This window comes from Alternaria arborescens, assembly GCF_004154835.1.
Source record: "Alternaria arborescens strain FERA 675 chromosome Unknown contig_45, whole genome shotgun sequence".
In the NCBI taxonomy this organism is placed as follows: Eukaryota; Fungi; Ascomycota; class Dothideomycetes; order Pleosporales; family Pleosporaceae; genus Alternaria; species Alternaria arborescens.
The window spans coordinates 96,585-114,621 of record NW_021167900.1 but is presented as its reverse complement, the minus strand read 5'-3'; the positions used below and the strand labels follow the sequence as shown (position 1 = coordinate 114,621).

At 50.4% G+C, this 18,037-nt stretch overlaps 8 protein-coding genes across 8 annotated transcripts; 4 read left to right on the top strand and 4 right to left on the bottom strand.

Moving 5' to 3' along the window:
- Positions 1-995: 995 nt before the first annotated feature.
- Positions 996-3,575, top strand: AA0111_g11209 (hypothetical protein; the record flags this gene model as incomplete). The annotated part of the gene is made up of 2 exons (XM_028645048.1): positions 996-1,054; positions 1,103-3,575. 2 exons carry the CDS (start codon positions 996-998, stop codon positions 3,573-3,575), a joined length of 2,532 nt encoding a protein of 843 aa, XP_028501233.1.
- Positions 3,576-3,723: 148 nt separating this feature from the next.
- Positions 3,724-4,215, bottom strand: AA0111_g11208 (hypothetical protein; the record flags this gene model as incomplete). The annotated part of the gene is made up of 1 exon (XM_028645047.1): positions 3,724-4,215. One exon carries the CDS (start codon positions 4,213-4,215, stop codon positions 3,724-3,726), a length of 492 nt encoding a protein of 163 aa, XP_028501234.1.
- A 964-nt stretch (positions 4,216-5,179) lies between these two features.
- Positions 5,180-7,383, top strand: AA0111_g11207 (Copper amine oxidase 1; the record flags this gene model as incomplete). Its single annotated transcript, XM_028645046.1, has 4 exons — positions 5,180-5,233; positions 5,284-5,715; positions 5,770-6,292; positions 6,344-7,383. 4 exons carry the CDS (start codon positions 5,180-5,182, stop codon positions 7,381-7,383), a joined length of 2,049 nt encoding a protein of 682 aa, XP_028501239.1.
- Positions 7,384-7,690: 307 nt separating this feature from the next.
- Positions 7,691-8,422, bottom strand: AA0111_g11206 (hypothetical protein; the record flags this gene model as incomplete). Its single annotated transcript, XM_028645045.1, has 1 exon — positions 7,691-8,422. One exon carries the CDS (start codon positions 8,420-8,422, stop codon positions 7,691-7,693), a length of 732 nt encoding a protein of 243 aa, XP_028501240.1.
- A 184-nt stretch (positions 8,423-8,606) lies between these two features.
- AA0111_g11205 (hypothetical protein) lies at positions 8,607-10,439 on the bottom strand (the record flags this gene model as incomplete). Its single annotated transcript, XM_028645044.1, has 4 exons — positions 8,607-9,061; positions 9,110-9,293; positions 9,350-10,178; positions 10,249-10,439. 4 exons carry the CDS (start codon positions 10,437-10,439, stop codon positions 8,607-8,609), a joined length of 1,659 nt encoding a protein of 552 aa, XP_028501241.1.
- An 884-nt stretch (positions 10,440-11,323) lies between these two features.
- AA0111_g11204 (hypothetical protein) lies at positions 11,324-13,303 on the bottom strand (the record flags this gene model as incomplete). The annotated part of the gene is made up of 1 exon (XM_028645043.1): positions 11,324-13,303. The coding sequence occupies one exon, from the start codon at positions 13,301-13,303 to the stop codon at positions 11,324-11,326; it is 1,980 nt and encodes a 659-aa protein (XP_028501242.1).
- Positions 13,304-14,816: 1,513 nt separating this feature from the next.
- On the top strand, positions 14,817-16,112 carry AA0111_g11203 (hypothetical protein; the record flags this gene model as incomplete). Its single annotated transcript, XM_028645042.1, has 1 exon — positions 14,817-16,112. The coding sequence occupies one exon, from the start codon at positions 14,817-14,819 to the stop codon at positions 16,110-16,112; it is 1,296 nt and encodes a 431-aa protein (XP_028501235.1).
- A 453-nt stretch (positions 16,113-16,565) lies between these two features.
- AA0111_g11202 (hypothetical protein) lies at positions 16,566-17,677 on the top strand (the record flags this gene model as incomplete). Its single annotated transcript, XM_028645041.1, has 2 exons — positions 16,566-16,908; positions 16,959-17,677. 2 exons carry the CDS (start codon positions 16,566-16,568, stop codon positions 17,675-17,677), a joined length of 1,062 nt encoding a protein of 353 aa, XP_028501236.1.
- Positions 17,678-18,037: the final 360 nt, after the last annotated feature.

Below are 18,037 nucleotides of genomic sequence, written 5' to 3'. Positions count from 1 at the left end.
GGCGGCCAATCGTGGTGGCTGGGAGAAAGAATTTGTTCGTGACTGTTCGGTTTATGACCATAGCTTTTCGCTGTTCGCAGACATGATACGTTATTCTAGCAATGCATCCACTCTGCCTGGTTTTTGCGTTGATATCGCGAAATTTGGTCCAGTGTGAGGACGTCAGTAAGTTCAAAACTTGGCCGCCGTGAGCCGCATCGGCCTGCCTCTAGCCTATCGCAGCCTCCCAACACGTTGCCGACAGAATTGCAGCATCCGCTCAACATTTCCAGTTCGCCGTGTATTCAATGGTCGCCGGCAACGTTCGAATGCCCCTGATCGGAAGTATGCTTTGGACCTCTCGAGAGATCTTGAAGTCCAATTGTTGAATTGACATTGCAAATGCTCCGCCGGCCTGGCTTCGGGAGTGACCATCGATTGAACCAAGATTTAGACTCCAGATCTTCTTACAACCCATCGCAGCCTGCGCAAAGGTCGCTAGAGAGATACTGCCTTGGCTGTCAGACCACGCAGCGATGAGGACTTTGGCGTATCCTTCATGACTTGGAATACGCAGACCGAAATACGCATGCTAACCGACTGTTCACCCGAAACTTGCCCGTATTGGGCCGTATAGTCCAATGAATGTACGAACGGGTAACATATTATGCGGGGCATCATACTTTGCGGGGTAACGTCCTGTACAGAACATGTCCTAACCTTCTAACAACGTTAAGCTTAACATTTAAATTCCCCGGTGATGCATACCGAAGCATGTTCGGATCGGTCACATATGTACCGAGCTCACTACCTAGCCAGTACCGGAGTCAAATCGACAGCCTTTCCCCACATTCCGCTACCTGGCCATGCATCCTAGGCTCGAATATGGAGTGGCAGTTGTCGTAGTGTTTAATGCATAGCAGTTACTGATGACCGCCGGCTATAATCATGGCTGTCCAGTTGGATCGTACAATAAAGGGCTTAAGATCGCCTCAAATGGTATCTAGGTAGCAGCCATGATCATCCTCCAGCGTCTTGTATTTATCCCAGTCTTCATCAACCCATTAGCCACTGCGTAAGCTACCGTAGACACCTTTCAAAGACGAGTTACTCACCATGACAGCTTTGTCAACTATGGCTCTATTGTACCCAAATCAATCCTACAGCAATCCGCGCCCTCTTCATCTGGCTTGAGGCCATGGGCAAATACGAGCCTAACACTATCGCCATCAAGCCCACTCGTTACACTCGATTACGGTACCGAAGTAGCCGGGTTTCCCTTCTTCAACGTTTCTACAATTTCCGGAACAGTACAGATCGAAGTAAAGTACAGCGAAGAATATCGTGGAATTGAAGAACCATTCTCAGATGGACCTTGGACATTCTCGAACGGACTGTCGAACACTTTCCGTGTCGAAACTTTCAATGTCACGGAGACAGGATACATTGAGAGCTTTTTCGTCCAGGGAGGACAGCGATGGCAGACCGCACGGTTAATCACGAACGGCTCTGTCACTATCGATCATCTAGGATTTCGCGCAACGAGCTCAAACCTAGATGTCGATATGCTGCCAGGGCACTTGAAGACATCGGATGATACTTATAACCGCGTCTTCGACCTCGGAGGTCGTGTCGCACAAGTGGCATGCGTAGATGCCGGTAACGCACCGTCTACATGGGAAATCACGAAAGACGGAGCTCTCGTTCGAGGCCAAACAAGCGCACAGTCATCGCTGGGTGTTGAAGCAGTCAATTACACACTCGAATTCGATGTGAAGATCGCTCGCGGCGGCGCCGGCTGGCGAATAGCAAGTGCGCTGCAGCCGCTTGGGCCGTACTTTGTGCTTACATCCGAATATCCTCAGCAGAACACTTTTGCAAACACGAACCGGACCCTCCTGCCGCCAAACACCTTGGCGTTCAACACTGAGTGGAGCTTGGTAAACCAGAGCACGTTACCTGTGCCGGAAAACCAGTACTTCGTTATCAACACAACTATCAAGGAAAATACGTGGTATCGCGTAAGCACATCAATTGAGAAAGCGGGTTACCGGATAGGCTTGAACGGAACCGAGATCGCCTTCGTACCCTTACCACCACCGGCAGCCCCTGGAAACTTCGGCACTCCTTCGCGATACGAAGGCACATGGGGTTTCGGAGGTATGCAGGATCAGATCACGTACTACAAAGATGTGATTGTCACCGCCAGAAACGGTACAATCATTTACTCTAATCATCTTACCAGCGAAGATTGCTTGGCCGAGTATCAGGTTGCGCCTCTCGACCATTCGGTCTGCCTTGACGGTGCCAAGCGGGATCGCCTAGTCTGGACAGGAGACTTCTATCACACTGTGCGTGTCGTCTCAACTTCGTCTGCTCGATTTGACTACCTCTTGGGCACCATCGAATACGCGCTAAACTACCAGCTGGATGAAGGCCCGTATGCTGGCTTTACCCCAATCTCCGCCAACCTCGGATCCCGACCCCAGTACAAAGAGGCAAATATTGGAAACTACGCTGGGCTAGTAGACTACCAAGACTTATTCTTGGCGGGAATAGGCCATTACTACCGTTACACGGGAGACTTGGATGGCCTGAAGCCTTACTGGAGTCAGATCAAAAGACTTGCCACCGCGAGATTGGCTTTCATCGATCCCACATCTGGTCTTATCGGAGGTTCCCCAGAGATACCATCGCCCTTCAGCTTTCTTGGACCAGCCAACGGGACTGCAACGACTGGTCTCTTCGCTTATATGCTCAACGAGATTGCGCCACTTGCTCTTGCGATCGGAGACGAAGAAGCTTCAACATCTTACTCACAAACGGCAAGCAAACTGCGCGAGACCCTTAATCGTGAGCTATGGAACGACCAGCTTGGAACATACTCACTATCTACCACCGATCGGGGAAACTTTTCCTTGACTGGCATTGCCTGGGCAATTCTATCCGGGACGGCGAATGTGACGCAAGCAGCGTCCTCTATTGCCAAGCTTGAGGAGCTTCGCTTCGCGGTAGGTTACAAGACCATCTCAAGTGACTTGGAGACGGATGACTATCAGCTTGCCCCCAATCCATCAGGCTTCTTATTCGAAGCTCTCTTCAAGGCACGTCGTGATCTTGGAGTGGACAGTACGTCTGCTATCACGCATCTACTCGACAACCTGTGGGGCAGTATGGTGGAGAACAACGAATACTACTCCGGAGCGAGCTGGGAATATGTAAAGCCCGACGGTTCGCCTGGTATCGATCTTTTCACTAGCTTAGCACACCCATGGGGTGCAGCTCCAACCTACGTACTGCCGGAATACCTTCTTGGTGTTGTACCGAGTTCTCCGGGGTACGAAATGGTTGTCATCACTCCTATGGTTGGGTTCCTGAACCAATCTGAAGTTAGCGGGAGGGTACCAACACCCAATGGACCGATCAAGGTGGCATGGACGGTAAATGGTACGAACGTCGTTATAAATGTCGCTATACCCAGCGGTACGACAGCTACGTTGCAACTACCAGCTGGAGCAGCTGTTGTCGGCGAAGATTTGCACGACGGACAACTCGAGCTTTCGTGTGGAGTGAGGGAACTGATCATGGAAATTTAGGTATGAGGAGAGTAACTCGAGAACGTTAAAAGTCAAGCATGTCACAGCGTTCATGATATGGAGGAGGAACCTGAACTCGTCTGAAACCCTACCAAATCTGTATCTAGAGGAAGTAAAGTAGTCCCGTGTACAATGACAGTGTTGTGGACTATTTCTGACCAGCCTCTGCTGATCCCTCGTCTACTACAAGCTTCGGCCCCACACTCCTCTTCACGAACACTCCGCACCTCTTGTGTACATGCACACTTACTTCTCGACCCCGCTTCCTGAAACCCTTGATGAGCCACTTGCCGAACTCGTACAAGCAGGTCATGGTTTGCCCCTCGCCTTCCCTTGGATAGACTCCCTCGAGATACACGTTATTCACGCTGTTGTGTTCAAGCATCGGCTCGAAATGGAAGAAGTCCAGGAAGTCTTCCAAATCTCGCGGTTGTGGGGCCCACGGAGCTTTCATAAGCTGGCGGCAATTGAACACCATGGCTATAGTGTCCAGGTTTGTGCACTTTAGCATGAGTGTAACGTCGGGATTCTTTTCGTCGACGACACGCCCGATTCGATGTTCGTTATACTTGGACTCGTGTGGGAAACAGATACACTTGATAGCTGCAAAAGCTTCGGTGGTAGCCACGCCATTGACCATGATAGTGGGAAAAGTGGAGAGGAAGTCTGTGAACCAACGGACGATCTTAAAAGGCTTGTGTTCGTGGTGTGCGGAAAGGTATCAACTCAGCCGAGAGCTGGTAAATATACAACCATGGGCTAGTCTAGTATTTAGGCAGACACCAGAGCATTGAACCGTAGTCTGAGTCCGAAAGATGCTAAAATCACTCCAGCAGCGTGTGACCTGTTTCGCTGCGAGCATTTGTGCTTTGCGCATGAGCTGTGTGTACGTCAGCCAAGCTAGCTCGCTACCACTGACTACGCGTGGAACTGATTGTACCATTTTCTCTTTCTCCTATTGCCTGGCCACCCAGTCGATGGAACATCTGATAAGAGAAGCCTTGCGCTTGACTTTAAGAATCTCTATTCTGGTGCTACAGGATTGTTGAGCACCGTGACTTGCAATGTGTAGAAAAGACAAAGGTATATAGTCCTTCTATCAATCTTATGATTCGAAGACTGCTGATCGTCATACCCTGAGATGGATACAGCTTCACTAGTATTAAATTGCGATGCTAATTGCGAGTTTGTAGCCTCGTTTTCCTGGTCGGCTGAGTGATCGCGAAGCGAAACTGATGATTGCAGATTGTGAGCGAATTACGTAACATACGTCATACTATTCACTATGTTGTGATCGCGCAGACGAAATATCCAAACCCCTCTCCGGGTTACCTTTGGAGGTGTGGCGTTGTGGAAATGCTTGTTACCTTTGGAGGTGATGATGTCCGAGACGAACCTTTGGAGGCAGGCGCAGGCGAAGCGCTGCACGCTAAACCCCCGAGGTCGCACCTGGCCAATCACGAGGAACATCCTACCGGAGACCACCAAGACCTGATAGCTATATATAAGATCTCTGCTTCGTTCATTCGCGCGTCAAAGAGTACATAAAACAGTTTCTGCTGTTTTGAATACGTTTGCGCTCCGAAGCCTTGCAAAGCGAAATTATGGCGTCCACACCCCATCCGCTTGACCCGCTTACGCCGGAAGAGATAACGAAGGTTGATCATCGATACACATCCTCCCTGATCTTGTGCTAACGTTGACAAAGGTGGGAAATGCAGCTCAATCATCGTTCGAAGGTCAGGCTTTGAACTTTAGGGTCATCACTTTGAGAGAACCCCCGAAAGACGAGCTCGTCACATACCTCGAAGCAGAGCATCGACGTGATCAAGCACTACCGAAGATCAGTCGTTGCGCTCGCGTGGAGATCCTCGTCAGAAGCAAGAATGGCGCAAATGACCTATTCGAACTCATCGTTGCCATCGACAGTAATAATGTCATTGCGAAACAGCATCTTGAAGGCAAGCACTCGTACATTGACGCAGCGTATATGAAAGAGGTTGAAGAGGCGTGCTTGCGCGACCCGAAACTCCAGGCAGAAGTTGAAACGCTCAATCTACCAGAAGGAGCATCTGTGATTGTCGAACCATGGGCTTATGCTACTGACGGTTCAAATGATATGTCTCGTCGTATCTCAATGGTATTGCCTTGAACTTCCGATGTCAGATCTCCGAAATGCTGAGTCAAATTGCAGTGCTGGTTCTATCTTCGCCTCACAGCCCACACCGACGCAAACTACTACGCCTATCCACTCGACGTCTGCGCCGAAGTCTCTGAAGACCTAGAAGTTACCAAAATCTACCGTCTACCTACTTCAGGCAATGAACAAATTCACAACGACATACGCTCTTTCGACCGACGAAAGATTCACGCCACAGATGCGAGCGAGTATCATCCCGATCTGCGATCCAGTCCTCGTATGACTACAAAGCCGTACCAAGTTGTCCAGCCAGAAGGCCCATCATTCCAGATCGATGGTCATAGTGTTAGCTGGGAGAAGTGGATGTTTAGAGTGGGTTTCAACTATCGTGAAGGTCTGACTTTGCACGACATCCGATACGACGGGCGAAGCCTATTTTACCGCCTATCTTTGGCAGAGATGTTCGTACCCTACGGTGATCCACGAGCTCCGTTTCCGAGGAAAGGAGCATTTGACTTGGGAAACGATGGCGCAGGTATCAATGCGAACAATCTGCGACTGGGCTGTGATTGCCTTGGTACGTCTTGTTACATCATCGAGAGCTTCGGCAGTACTGACAACAAAGCAGGCACTATCAAGTACTTTGATGGTTGGCACAATACGTCCTCCGGCCTCCCACTCAAACTGCCGAATGTAGTCTGCCTGCATGAACAAGACGACGGGATACTTTGGAAGCATACAAATTTTCGCACAGGGCATGCCGTGGTGACACGCTCGCGCATTCTTGTATTGCAAACGATCATCACCGTAAGCAACTACGAATACATCTTCGCCTTCCATTTCGGTCAAGATGCGTCGATCAACTACGAGGTTCGGGCAACCGGTATCCTCTCTACCGCACCCATCGCTCTCGGTGAGCCCAAACCGCCCTTTGGTACCATCGTAGCACCCGGCGTGCTTGCACCATACCATCAACACCTTTTCTGCCTGCGAATCGACCCTGCTATTGACGGTCAAAAGAATTCAGTCGTAATCGAAGAGTCGCACACGATGCCTATGGATGATCCAGATGTACAAAACCCTTTCGGCGTCGGGTATGAGACTCGCACCAGTTACATCGAGCGCGAAGGTGGATTCGATCTCGATCTGACCATGAATCGCGTGTTCAAGATCGTCAACGAAGCAGAGACCAACGCCATGACACAGACGCCGGTAGGCTTCAAGCTGCTTCCCTCGTATAGCCAGATGCTTCTTGCGCATCCCGCATCCTTTCACGCTCGGCGATCAGAGTACGGCAAGCATGCAGTATGGGTAACAAAGTACCGCGAAGATGAGATGTTTCCTTCAGGCAAATATACAATGCAGTCGATGGGTGGTGACGGCATTGCGAGTGCGATTGAAAAGAGAGCTGGAGACAAGAAGCAGGCGAGTGTTAGGAACGAGGATGTCGTGGTCTGGCATACTTTCGGGTCAACACATAATCCTAGGATCGAGGACTGGCCAGTCATGCCATGTGAGAAGATGGTGGTTGGGCTGAAGCCGGTCAACTTCTTTGACAAGAACCCTGGACTGGATGTTAAGCCAAGCACTCAAGAGGTGAACAAGAGTGTGCTATACGATGGCGATGCGGCGAATACGCAAGATTTTTGTACGAAATCTGCTATGTAGCCAAGGGATACCAGCACTACTTTGGAGTGCTGTTGGTCTGATGCGGCTCTTGTCCGAGCAGCCTAGAAGTTACCCAACTTAACGCCTACGCTAAATGCAAGCGCACAGTCTATAAGCGCACTTTTCTGATAGCATATCGATAATCCTATCCTCAGTTGGGATTTCAATGCATTGAACTCTGCGTATTCCACAACCCAACATCTACGCTCGATTCCGATAATTGTAGAAGATTTCCCATAGCTGAAGGTATACATGCTACCATTTGGATGTAATGAATCTTTGAAAATTGCGCATGACATACCAATGGCTACCAAAGACTCGCGGCATCCCTTTCCCACTCCACCTCATCCTCATCCTTCCAATACTCAGTACCACTCTTCTTGAACCCCATCTTCTCCAACACTCTTCCGCTTCTCGCATTTTCTTTTTCTGTCTCAGCAATGAATCTTTTCACACCTCTTTCAGTGGTTGCCCATTGCATGACTGCTTCCGCGGCTTCGCGAGCTACGCCTTGGCCCCAACAGGATGGTGCAACGCCGTAACGCAGTTCAACCATCTCTTCCCATGGCGGTAGCGGAGCATCCGAGGCATTGCGTGGAGGAAGAGAGGTTGTAGTAGCGTCACGGACGCCCGCGTAACCCAGCCACTCAATGTCGTCAAGCGTCTGATAAACACCGTCCATGTCACTTCCATCGATGACCACTACTGTATTGGTCGCCTCCGCCAGTTTTCGGCCTGTTGTATCCTCAATTTGTAACTTTGATCGTCGGCCTACTGCAAAATCGCCAATCGCTCTCTTGTCCCAGGATCGCGCAATGTCTCGCGTGGCAATCACTTCTTGCATCTGTTCTTGGGTTCGCTTCTGAACAGGGAAAGCACTACCGAACCCCATGCTGCAGAAAGCGGCATTAGCATGGAGGTCAGCGTACAGACTAACATAAGATGGAATTGAGATGGCTAATGGCGTCGGCATAATAATGAGACGAGATGTGAGAAGGGTGAATCGCCGAGAAGGTCTTAGGGTGTCTTGGGTGCTCATGCTGAAGTCTTAGGGGATCCGAATTCTAAGTATCAGGTTTGCGCAAGTATCAATACACTCAAGAGGATCATGAACACGATGATTTGAAAGGTCTTCGGTGGAGTGAGACCACCGCTAAGCACAACAAAGCCTAGCGCTGATATGACTCAGAATGATTGGTTGAAGTGAACGATACCTTGGTGACTTAGGCTGCCTTCTTTACCTTCATCGGATCGATGTTGAATGGTGAGAACTCTTTGCCTCTCATGGTATCCCAGCTTTGATACAACGCTTCACACCTCCGCCACGTATTTTCCACCAGTTTCTCATGCTGTCGTACGGTCCTCTCTACCCAGCCATCCCTCTCATCCGCCACCATCACGATTTCGTCTCCATCACCAGTGTACTTGTACTCTTTCCATGGTGTACTTCCGTTTGCAAAACTGATCCAATTTTGCGCATGTTGCGTGGAGATATCCTTCAGTCTTTGGGTGGGGTAGCGGAATTGGTACGTCTTGAACATGAAGTAGACATCGACCCAATGATGCGCTTGTTGCCAAAAGGGACTAATCGGAAAGGGATTACGGACGTCGAAAACGTAACGGTAAACTTTCTTGTTCGTATGCTGGGTAAGGTACTGTGCTAGTTGGTGAGTAGGCGCTACGAGATTTAGTGACGCATGCTCCATGTTACCGATCTATAACTCACCATCGAAAACAACATCGCCCATCCAGCGTGCACCCGCTGTTAGGAACAAGTTCTGGTCGGTATTTGGAGCGACACCATAAACTTTACCGACTAGCTCCGCGCTTTGCTCGCCTAACTGAGTTGCAATGCCACTGAGGAATGCGTCCGGGCTGACGGGAACTATTTGCTGCATGAGGGTGATGCCCTGGATGACAAGTAAGCCTCTGATGGCGAGTGCGTCTGGATGCATCATTCCCTTACCTCAGAACCTGTAGTTCCCAGAATAATTTCATTGACCCAGTCGCACTTGCTGAGCAACTCAGGAATGCGATCCCAGGTTACCGATCCAGCAGCATCGCCAAACCATTCTGGATCTTGGGCGATCAGCCACATGCCGCCATCCGCGCGATACTCAGAAGTTGCGTCAATGATCTTTTGCACATCCACCTTGCGTAGTAGATCAAGACTGACCTCTCCGTCTTCTTCAATTCCCATTCTTTCCAAGAAGTCCTTGTAAACCTTGCTTGCGTTCTCCAGCGACAACGGCGCTGTTGTTGGTCCAAGAACACCAGAACACAGGATGGCTCTCTGGAAGAGTGGACCAGACGATGGAGGCGCAGACAGCATGTGGCTACATATTGACATGGAGCCAGCAGACTCTCCAAACACGGTAACTCTCTTGCTGTCTCCTCCAAATCCTGCAACAAACTTCTGGATCCAAAGAAGCGCGTTTCGCTGGTCATTCAAAGCGAGATTCGCGTTGCCAGATTCCGGAGTGTGCAGATAACCGAGCGCTCCCACCCGGTACTGTATGCTTGCTGAGATAACAGGCTGATCATCAAGAATCGATTGCTCAACCATCAGGGCTGTGCTGTGCTGCTCATCGATCTTTCCGAGCACGAAGCCACCGCCATGTATGTACACTAGCACGGGAAGCTTGGACGAAGGCGGCTGATCTTTGAGGCACGAGAGCGGTACGTTAAGCTGGAGGATAGCACATTGAAATTCGTCGGATGCGGCTGGAAAGCTTTCGCCCGGGAAATTTCCACCTCCCACTACGTTTTCACTGAATACTTGCGGACATACGTAACTGTGATTGTCAGAGTTGACCAACGACGATCGGTTATGAAGCCAACCTGGATATGAAGATAGGCTATTACCCATGTTTTGTGAAGTCATCTTTGCCCGCAAGCGTTTCAGCGAGAACAGACTGCTTGAATCGAGCCGGTATAGTAGCATATGGCACTGCGCGGAATTGGACCACGTTGCTTGGTGTAATGACACCAGTCATGGGACCTAGGTCGGCATGATGGAATGTAAATGTGCTTGGGTCCTTAGATTCGGTGGCCATCTCGTTATGTTGGCTTCAAACTCCAGAGGTAGTAAGGATATATAAGTTGCAGGTGATGACCATGAGCATCGTGGGGAAGAACGTTCACTATGCCTGGACAACGTTGTATAAGTACCGGGAGTGGAGTTCAGGCCCGGCGGACCGGTCAGACGCGCAGCAACGGATGCCTGCTGCCCTTGAGCCCTTTCATACTTCCTCAAGCGGCAAACTACATAGCGTAATCGAAACTGATGCCTACACACAGCCGATATGGTGGTAGCAAGCAAACCGTAAGACCAACCAGAGCACCACCAGGGAACGTGCACCTAAGTAAGCTCCAGCCCTTCGGAGCTAGAATGGTTGCCGAGCGACACATTGGGTGGAGTAGCGGGGTTGACCATCGGGGCACTTTCTTATGCGACACCGATGACGACCGGTCGTAAGACGTTACCAAAGAGCGATCAAATGATGGCCAAGTGAATATGTGCGATGAACGCGTCTCACCTCGTTAGGCATGGCATGAAAAGGGCTGATGTCTCTTGATGAAGTTCCGCCATTCATAACGCACCGATGGCGCAGTAGAGAGGAGCAGCAGAAGCAAGGACGGTCTGTGCGTAAGCGCTATCCCACATCCGAACTAGATCTTGTTCTTTCGAAAAATCGCGTCGCGATACTGCGCATCGCGTTTTCAACACTCTATTCATCGTCACAAACAATGACATGCATTTCACAACGAACACATTAGTGATCGCATTGGTATATTAATTCGCCACTTTTCTAATGTGTCTCATGTTTGACAAAGGGAAGGGTATCGTTCTATGCAGTCGAAATGTGAGCAAAAGATCCTCCGGAACGCCCAATGGAGTAAGTGTCTACTTCGCGCTTCGCTACCCATACGCGCCCTATTACGGAGAAGCCGGTGATATGTACACGGAAGCAGGCACCTTTTTGCTACCGTCTTCCTTCGCAGCAGCGAGAAGAGCCTCGGCCTCATCAGCGAGATAAGCTGGATTATTCTCGAAGCGAGGATCAAGCCAAACGGCATTAGGGTCATTATCCTTGATCATCTTCTTGATGGTCTTTGGTTTCTTGTGGCCTCCAGCGTAGAAGATAACAGCACGGATAGCACCGAAGATCGATACAAGACTGTAAAGTTGTTTGTACAAAGGGTAGGTCATGGCAGCCCAGAACCGAGGCTGGAGATCAGGCCGGTTCCGCGCGTTGAAGTATTTGAAGGCCAGAATAGGTAGAGTGGCAGCGAGCATGAGCGGTATTCCAAGTCGCCAGAAGTTTGGATCGCCACCCATTGTAACGAAGACAGGAATGCGCACCCAGTCCACGATGATGGTAGCAATGGAGTATAGATGAATGAACTTCTGGGTGAAGATACCCCAAGGCGTTGTCTGTCCGTTGAGCGAAAGCAGCATGCGGTCTGCGAAAGCGATGAGACGACCATGACGACCCATTTCCCATGAACGGTATCGTTGATTCCACCAATTAAGACCTGGGCCAAGGACGGTGGTAGGAACTTCGGTCTCGAGCACGCATGTTGCGTCAAAGGCGATGCGCTTCTTCATCTTTTGCATGGAAAGACCTGTGTTAACGTCTTCTGCGATGAAGTCGATGGAGTGGTAGTTGCTGATGAGATCGATGAGTGTATCTCTTTCGCAGAACCAGCCTGCACCATGCGGGTACAACACGCCACAGATGGACGACTCAGCAAGCTTGGTGAGACCGCTCATTTTGTACTCGCAGTCTTGCCATGCCACGAGGCAGAGTGGCACGTCACCGTTGGCATCAACAGCTTTGAGAGGGAAGGCACACCCCTTCGTTATGTCATCCATCTTGTCGATTGGTGGACGGAAGGTCGCTGGGATAGAGACGTCGTCGTCGACTGTCATGATCCAGTCGTAGTCTTTAGCCGCTATAGCACCAACGAGTTGTGCGGCATTCTTGCTACCAATCGGCGACCAGATGTAGTTGATGTCGGCATGCTCGCTTCGAATGAAGTTACGGAACTCGGGAGAGACCGGGTGCCTAGTGCGGCCATTGTCGACGACGAAGATGTCTTGAGGTCGGAAGTGAACGAAGGCGCTCTTGAGTACCTTACTGGTAGCTTCGTGGTCACTATTGTGACATGGGATGACGAGTGCAGTGCGATGTTCTGGTGTAGCTTCGACAGTGCAGATGGCCTTCTCCACATCTAGCTCGACATCCGGAGCAGCTTTTTCGACAGGCGGACCGACGGGAGGGTGAAGAGGTGGTACACGAGCAACCAGTAGGATGACAGTAATCATGATTGGTTCGAGACCGATAACTATGATGAGAACTGGTAGCATGTTGCTGCGCGTTATCTCCATGGACTTCTTGATCCAGCCGAAGTAGTGATCCGATATCGCGACTCCGACAGCAAGCGCAGCCACGATGAAGAGGATGATGTACTTCTTCCAAGTGAACGGCCAAAACACCTCACGGATATCGACCATCTGCCATATCGTCTTTGGGTGAACGTGACTGAAGATCTTGCGCTTCATGGCCGAGAAGCCGCGAAAAACGAGGTTTCGTCGATCTCGTTTCGGCACGCCTTGGCGGAGAGGAAGCGACTCGTTGCTGGACTGAGGAAGACTCGTTGTGGAAGAAGAGGGCGTACCATATGGATAGGGTGGAGGTTGATCGTCCCAGCTGTTGACCGATCTAGATGAGCCATACGAAAGGAAAGCAGGCCGAGGATGTGGTAGGTCATTGTGATCAGAAATGGTGATTCCTGGCGAACGCAGTGCAGGATGTACCGCGGTGTCTGCCGCAGAAGAGCTCGGTAGAGACGGAGAATTAATGGGCAATATCTCGTCCACGTCGACAAACGGATTGACAGGAGTCATGCCCATGGTCAAGGAGGGGAGTGATGTGAAGGCTTGACCGAACGGTAGTTGGACGAGGGGTAATGACTAACAAAGAACTCTGAGGGTCAACTTGAACCACCTATACACAAGAAGTTACAGCATGGCTTCTCGAGCTGTTTTGAAGGTCCTATACATCCCCACCACAGACCTAGAACGAGATGTCAGAATATCGATTCTGCACTTGCCATCCCAAAAACTCAACAACATCGCCGCTGCAAGTTCAGCTCTGCGCCACAGTATCGTTCTGGAACACCGCAGCTAAGGATACTATTTTGGTGCTATACTCAAATCCTACACTTTGCTGTTTAGTTACTGCGCCCAGCACCAGGGTTGTAGTGCGTGAACATTGCTAGCTCATCGCACATACCACTGCGGCTCACCACGAACATCCCGATCAAGGTGGTCTAGCGACGTGGGCTGTGAAAAAGAACAGTGTAGATTGGACTCGATCTGTATGTCGTGTAAGCAATGGACCTATTTGGAAGTGCCAAAACTAAAAGTGAGAAATTTGGTTACCTAGAGGTTAGTGCACGAAGTACCTGTGGCTAAAGTGACGCGCCGCCTCATCGGGACGACCGAACCAAAGTTTGAAAAATTCACCGCATCGCTTAAATCCCGGCATTAATCATTTCCACAGCGCATTACCGGGTACCAGCCGTGCAAAGGACTGACCAGGAAGTATCTCCGGACGTTGACGTTGCGTAACATCAACCTCTACGTTCTCAACACAATTCTACGTATGGTACAACCTCGCCACAAAAGCGATGTTGCAGTGGAATGAGATTGACAAGTCAATTTACACAGAAGTCGTGTCTTGTAGCCTGAAAGCTTCGTGGACATGCTGCGTACTACTCCAGCCCTCGTAATTAACAACATGAAATCCTACGGCTTGTACCAACAACAGTGAACCCAACATTCGCGATTTACCCATGATCGATCGATTCCGATCTCAGAGACATCCTGGCAGTATCGAGTATCAGATCAGCCCGGCGACCCTACAGCACCCTTACATGGAGTGATGTGACAAATGCCTGCTCATCCCTGTTGCCGAAGTTCCAGAGCTGGGGTTGTACCAAGCACGTATAGTTACTGGCAAACGTGCAAACGCCATGTCGTGGCCAGGCGGGATGAAAAAGTACCTGTGGCTGACACGTTTCTAGACCACTGTGGTAGACTGGCTGGTACACACAATCCACATGTGGGATTGGCTGTCAGGCAAAACCAGGATAAACAGTCAGATATTGGAAACGCATGTTGTCAGCTTAGAGAAAAGAGCGTTCCCACTATCGAATCGAAGAGGCTTTTTACGGAGAAGCTGCTGTTGAGCTGAGGCTGACAGACGAAGAAACTTGTGGAGTCTAGATCTGGAAGCACAGTTCAGTGAGCTGTATAGGCGATGGCGAGGTCGGGAGTGTTGTGGAAGTGAAGAGAAAGCAACATACATAAAGTGGGTAAGAGACTGCAGTTGAAGAGAACACCTCCATCGCTATCGATCATCATGTCTTACTTCGAAGCTCATCCGTATTCATCTTCTAATGATGCATCTCCTTCTTCACCTGTATCAACTATCCTCTCTGGATACAGCACCCCTGCTTCTGAGATCGACGAGCCTACATCCTTCATTTCGGATGGACCCAATGCTCGCCGATCCCAGTACGTTCTTGTCGTTGGCGGTCTAGGATACATTGGCAGTCATACGTCATTGGAACTCCTCAGAGCCGGGTTCAATGTTGTCATTGTTGACAATTTGGACAATTCGTACCTGTCAACACTGGACCGCATCAAGGAGCTGCGAGATGATCACTACCGAAACTCTTCATGGAATCCATCTCTTACGTTCCACGAAGCCGACTATCGAAACGAGCACGCCATGTCTGTCATTCTCAAACGGTATAGCGCTGGACTGTCGGGATCCGTCATCGAGGGCGTCATCCACTTCGCTGCTCACAAGGCTGTTTCCGAAAGTATCCAGCAGCCACTGCGGTACTATTCCAACAACGTCGCAGGCATGGTCACCTTCTGCACGTTATTGGACAGCCTGAACATCAAGAACCTTATCTTTTCTTCTTCCGCCGCCGTTTATGGTGAAGTGACATCCGAGGTTGGGCTGCGGATAAGCGAGAATCATTGCCTTCACGAAACCCGGGATTGGCTTGATGCTGCAGGAAAGAAGCAAGTCACGCAAGGCGGCTGCACGGCGATCTCAAATCCCGACGGTCGTTCTAAATGGATGTGCGAGGCTATTTTGAATGACTTAGCGGTCTCAGACCCAGAGTGGTCCATTGTGGCTTTGCGCTACTTCAACCCCATAGGCTGCGATGCTTCTGGCAAGCTAGGAGAATACCCTAGGACAGAACCCAGCAATCTCATGCCTAGCCTGCTTCGAGTCATGAACGGACAGATGCCGCATCTCAAGATCTTCGGCACGGACTGGGATACCAGGGATGGTACGGCAATGCGCGACTTTATCCATGTCAGCGATCTGGCGTTGGGCCATGTTGCTGCTCTCAAAGCGGTTGGTGAGTCGCGGCTGGAACCAGGATTCCACACGTACAACCTAGGCACCGGCGATGGTAGCTCGGTCAAGGAAATTGTGACAGCAATGCAAACCTGTTCAGGAAAGGTCATAGAAACGCAGGAGGTTGGACGTCGTGCGGGTGACGTAGGCGTTGTTGTGGCTGACCCCACGAGGGCAGCTATAGAGCTCGAGTGGAAGACGGCAAAGTCGATCGAAAACTGCTGCCAGGATCTGTGCCGCTTTCTTCAGATTGATGCGTCTGCGGCATGTAGTTGACACTTTTACAAGTTCCTTTTGCGAGCGGGAGTCGAGACCGATGAGCGGGTTTTGTTTTCGGGTACGGTACCTTCTAGCGCTAGGACGGGCGGAGCCGCGGGAGTCAATCTAGACATTTTTGATTGGACGCCACTAGCAAGCCACAAAACTCTGCAAGCCTCATCTGTGTCATCCTGTCATCTTTTGTTACACGTCTCAAAAACAACATAGCCTTGTAATACCCCACGTTCACGTTACGTTTCTATGAATGGAAATTTGAGCGTCAAATCCGAGCAGCTGAACGCCTTAGCTTACCATGTCTCGCCTGAACGCCTCTCCAGGTGGAATCGAGACCATGAGACCACCGAAAGGAAACCGTTACACGTATGTAGTATAAGCAAATGCGACTGATAAGTCGTAATATCTGCAGATCAAGTCTGCTGTGATCCCAATCGCTTACCTCCATTCCTTGCCATGTTTTCCAGTGCAGCTCTCCTATTGGCTTTCGCTGCGTCTTTTCTCCTCGTCCAGGTCTCTGCAGAATGTACCCAATTCTCAACGAATGGCTCGACGGCAGCAACGTACGACTTCTACCGCTTCTACGACTTTAGGAACATCCGTGATAATATTGATGGCGATGCGGCTACCGCCTCGTCTTACGGAAAGAGTTACACGGCTACTGAATCGGCCAATGGCCAGTCCAAGATCATCGAAGCTGCTCCCTGGAACTCGGGTTGGAACGCTAGAGATTGGTTCAGACCTTCCCCTAAAAATGACACGATAGACATGCACTACAAACCGTCTCGTGTATCAATCAGTAAGTTATACTCTCTTCCGTGGCTTCAGCGCTCTCTTAACCAAAGTCAGGCAACAACACCGACGAATCGGAAGAACTTTCGACTTACCTCTCTTTGCATACGACAAGGCTTTCAGACGGAAGCCAGCTGGCGGCTGAGCTTGACTTTGCAGAATACAACGTCACATTCGCCTCCATCCGCATGTCCGCACGCATCCATGGAGCCAGTGGCGCAATCGCTGGCTTCTTCACGTACCACGATGACACATCCGAGTCGGATATAGAGATCCCGACTGGAGGCTCGGCAGACCAAGTGCACTACTCCAACCAGCCTACCACTGACCCCGACACTGGAGTACCTATCGATGGCGCAACATTCAATGTGTCAATGGTGGCTCACCAAACCACTTCAACTTGGAACAATTACAGACTGGACTGGGTGGATGGAAGAAGCGCGTGGTATATGAACGGAGCGCAGTCAGCGGATACAGAAGTCAACGTGCCAGACAAGGAGAGCATGATCATCATGAGTCTTTGGAGTAACGGTGGTGCTTTCTCAGGACGTATGGATGTTGGTCAAGACGCCTGGTTCGATGTACAATGGGTTGAGCTGTTATTCAACACAAGTTCCAGTGCCATCACGGATACGAGTGGCACAATATGCTCGGTAGAGTCATCGCTGGGTTCGCCGACACCCAACGCATCTCCTTGTCTTCGGGATCTGGTCACGCAGTGCATTTGGTGGGCTATTGGGATGGCGTCAATAGTAAGCTTCATGGCCTTCATGTAGTATCCGCGTCAAAGGAAAGTTTATGTGTTGGACGCGACTTGGCAAGCTGGCTTGATGACAACGCGTAATACAACGGAGAATACTCCTTGTCGTCGAGCTGGTAGGGGTCGCACCCGGAGTCAAGTAACAAAATAAACATCTTAACGCTATCTTTTCGAGCACAATAATGGAGTGCGGTTCCGCCAACAAAGTTTCCCGCCGCCAGGTTGGCGCCATGCTTCACTAGCGTCGAGGCAGCATGCATCGCACCAATACTCGCCGCAATCATGAGAGGCGTCTGTTGCATAAAGTCGATAGCATCAGGTCTTGCCCCAGCTTCTAACAGCTTTTCAATGAGATTGCTATCATCATTTTTCGCAG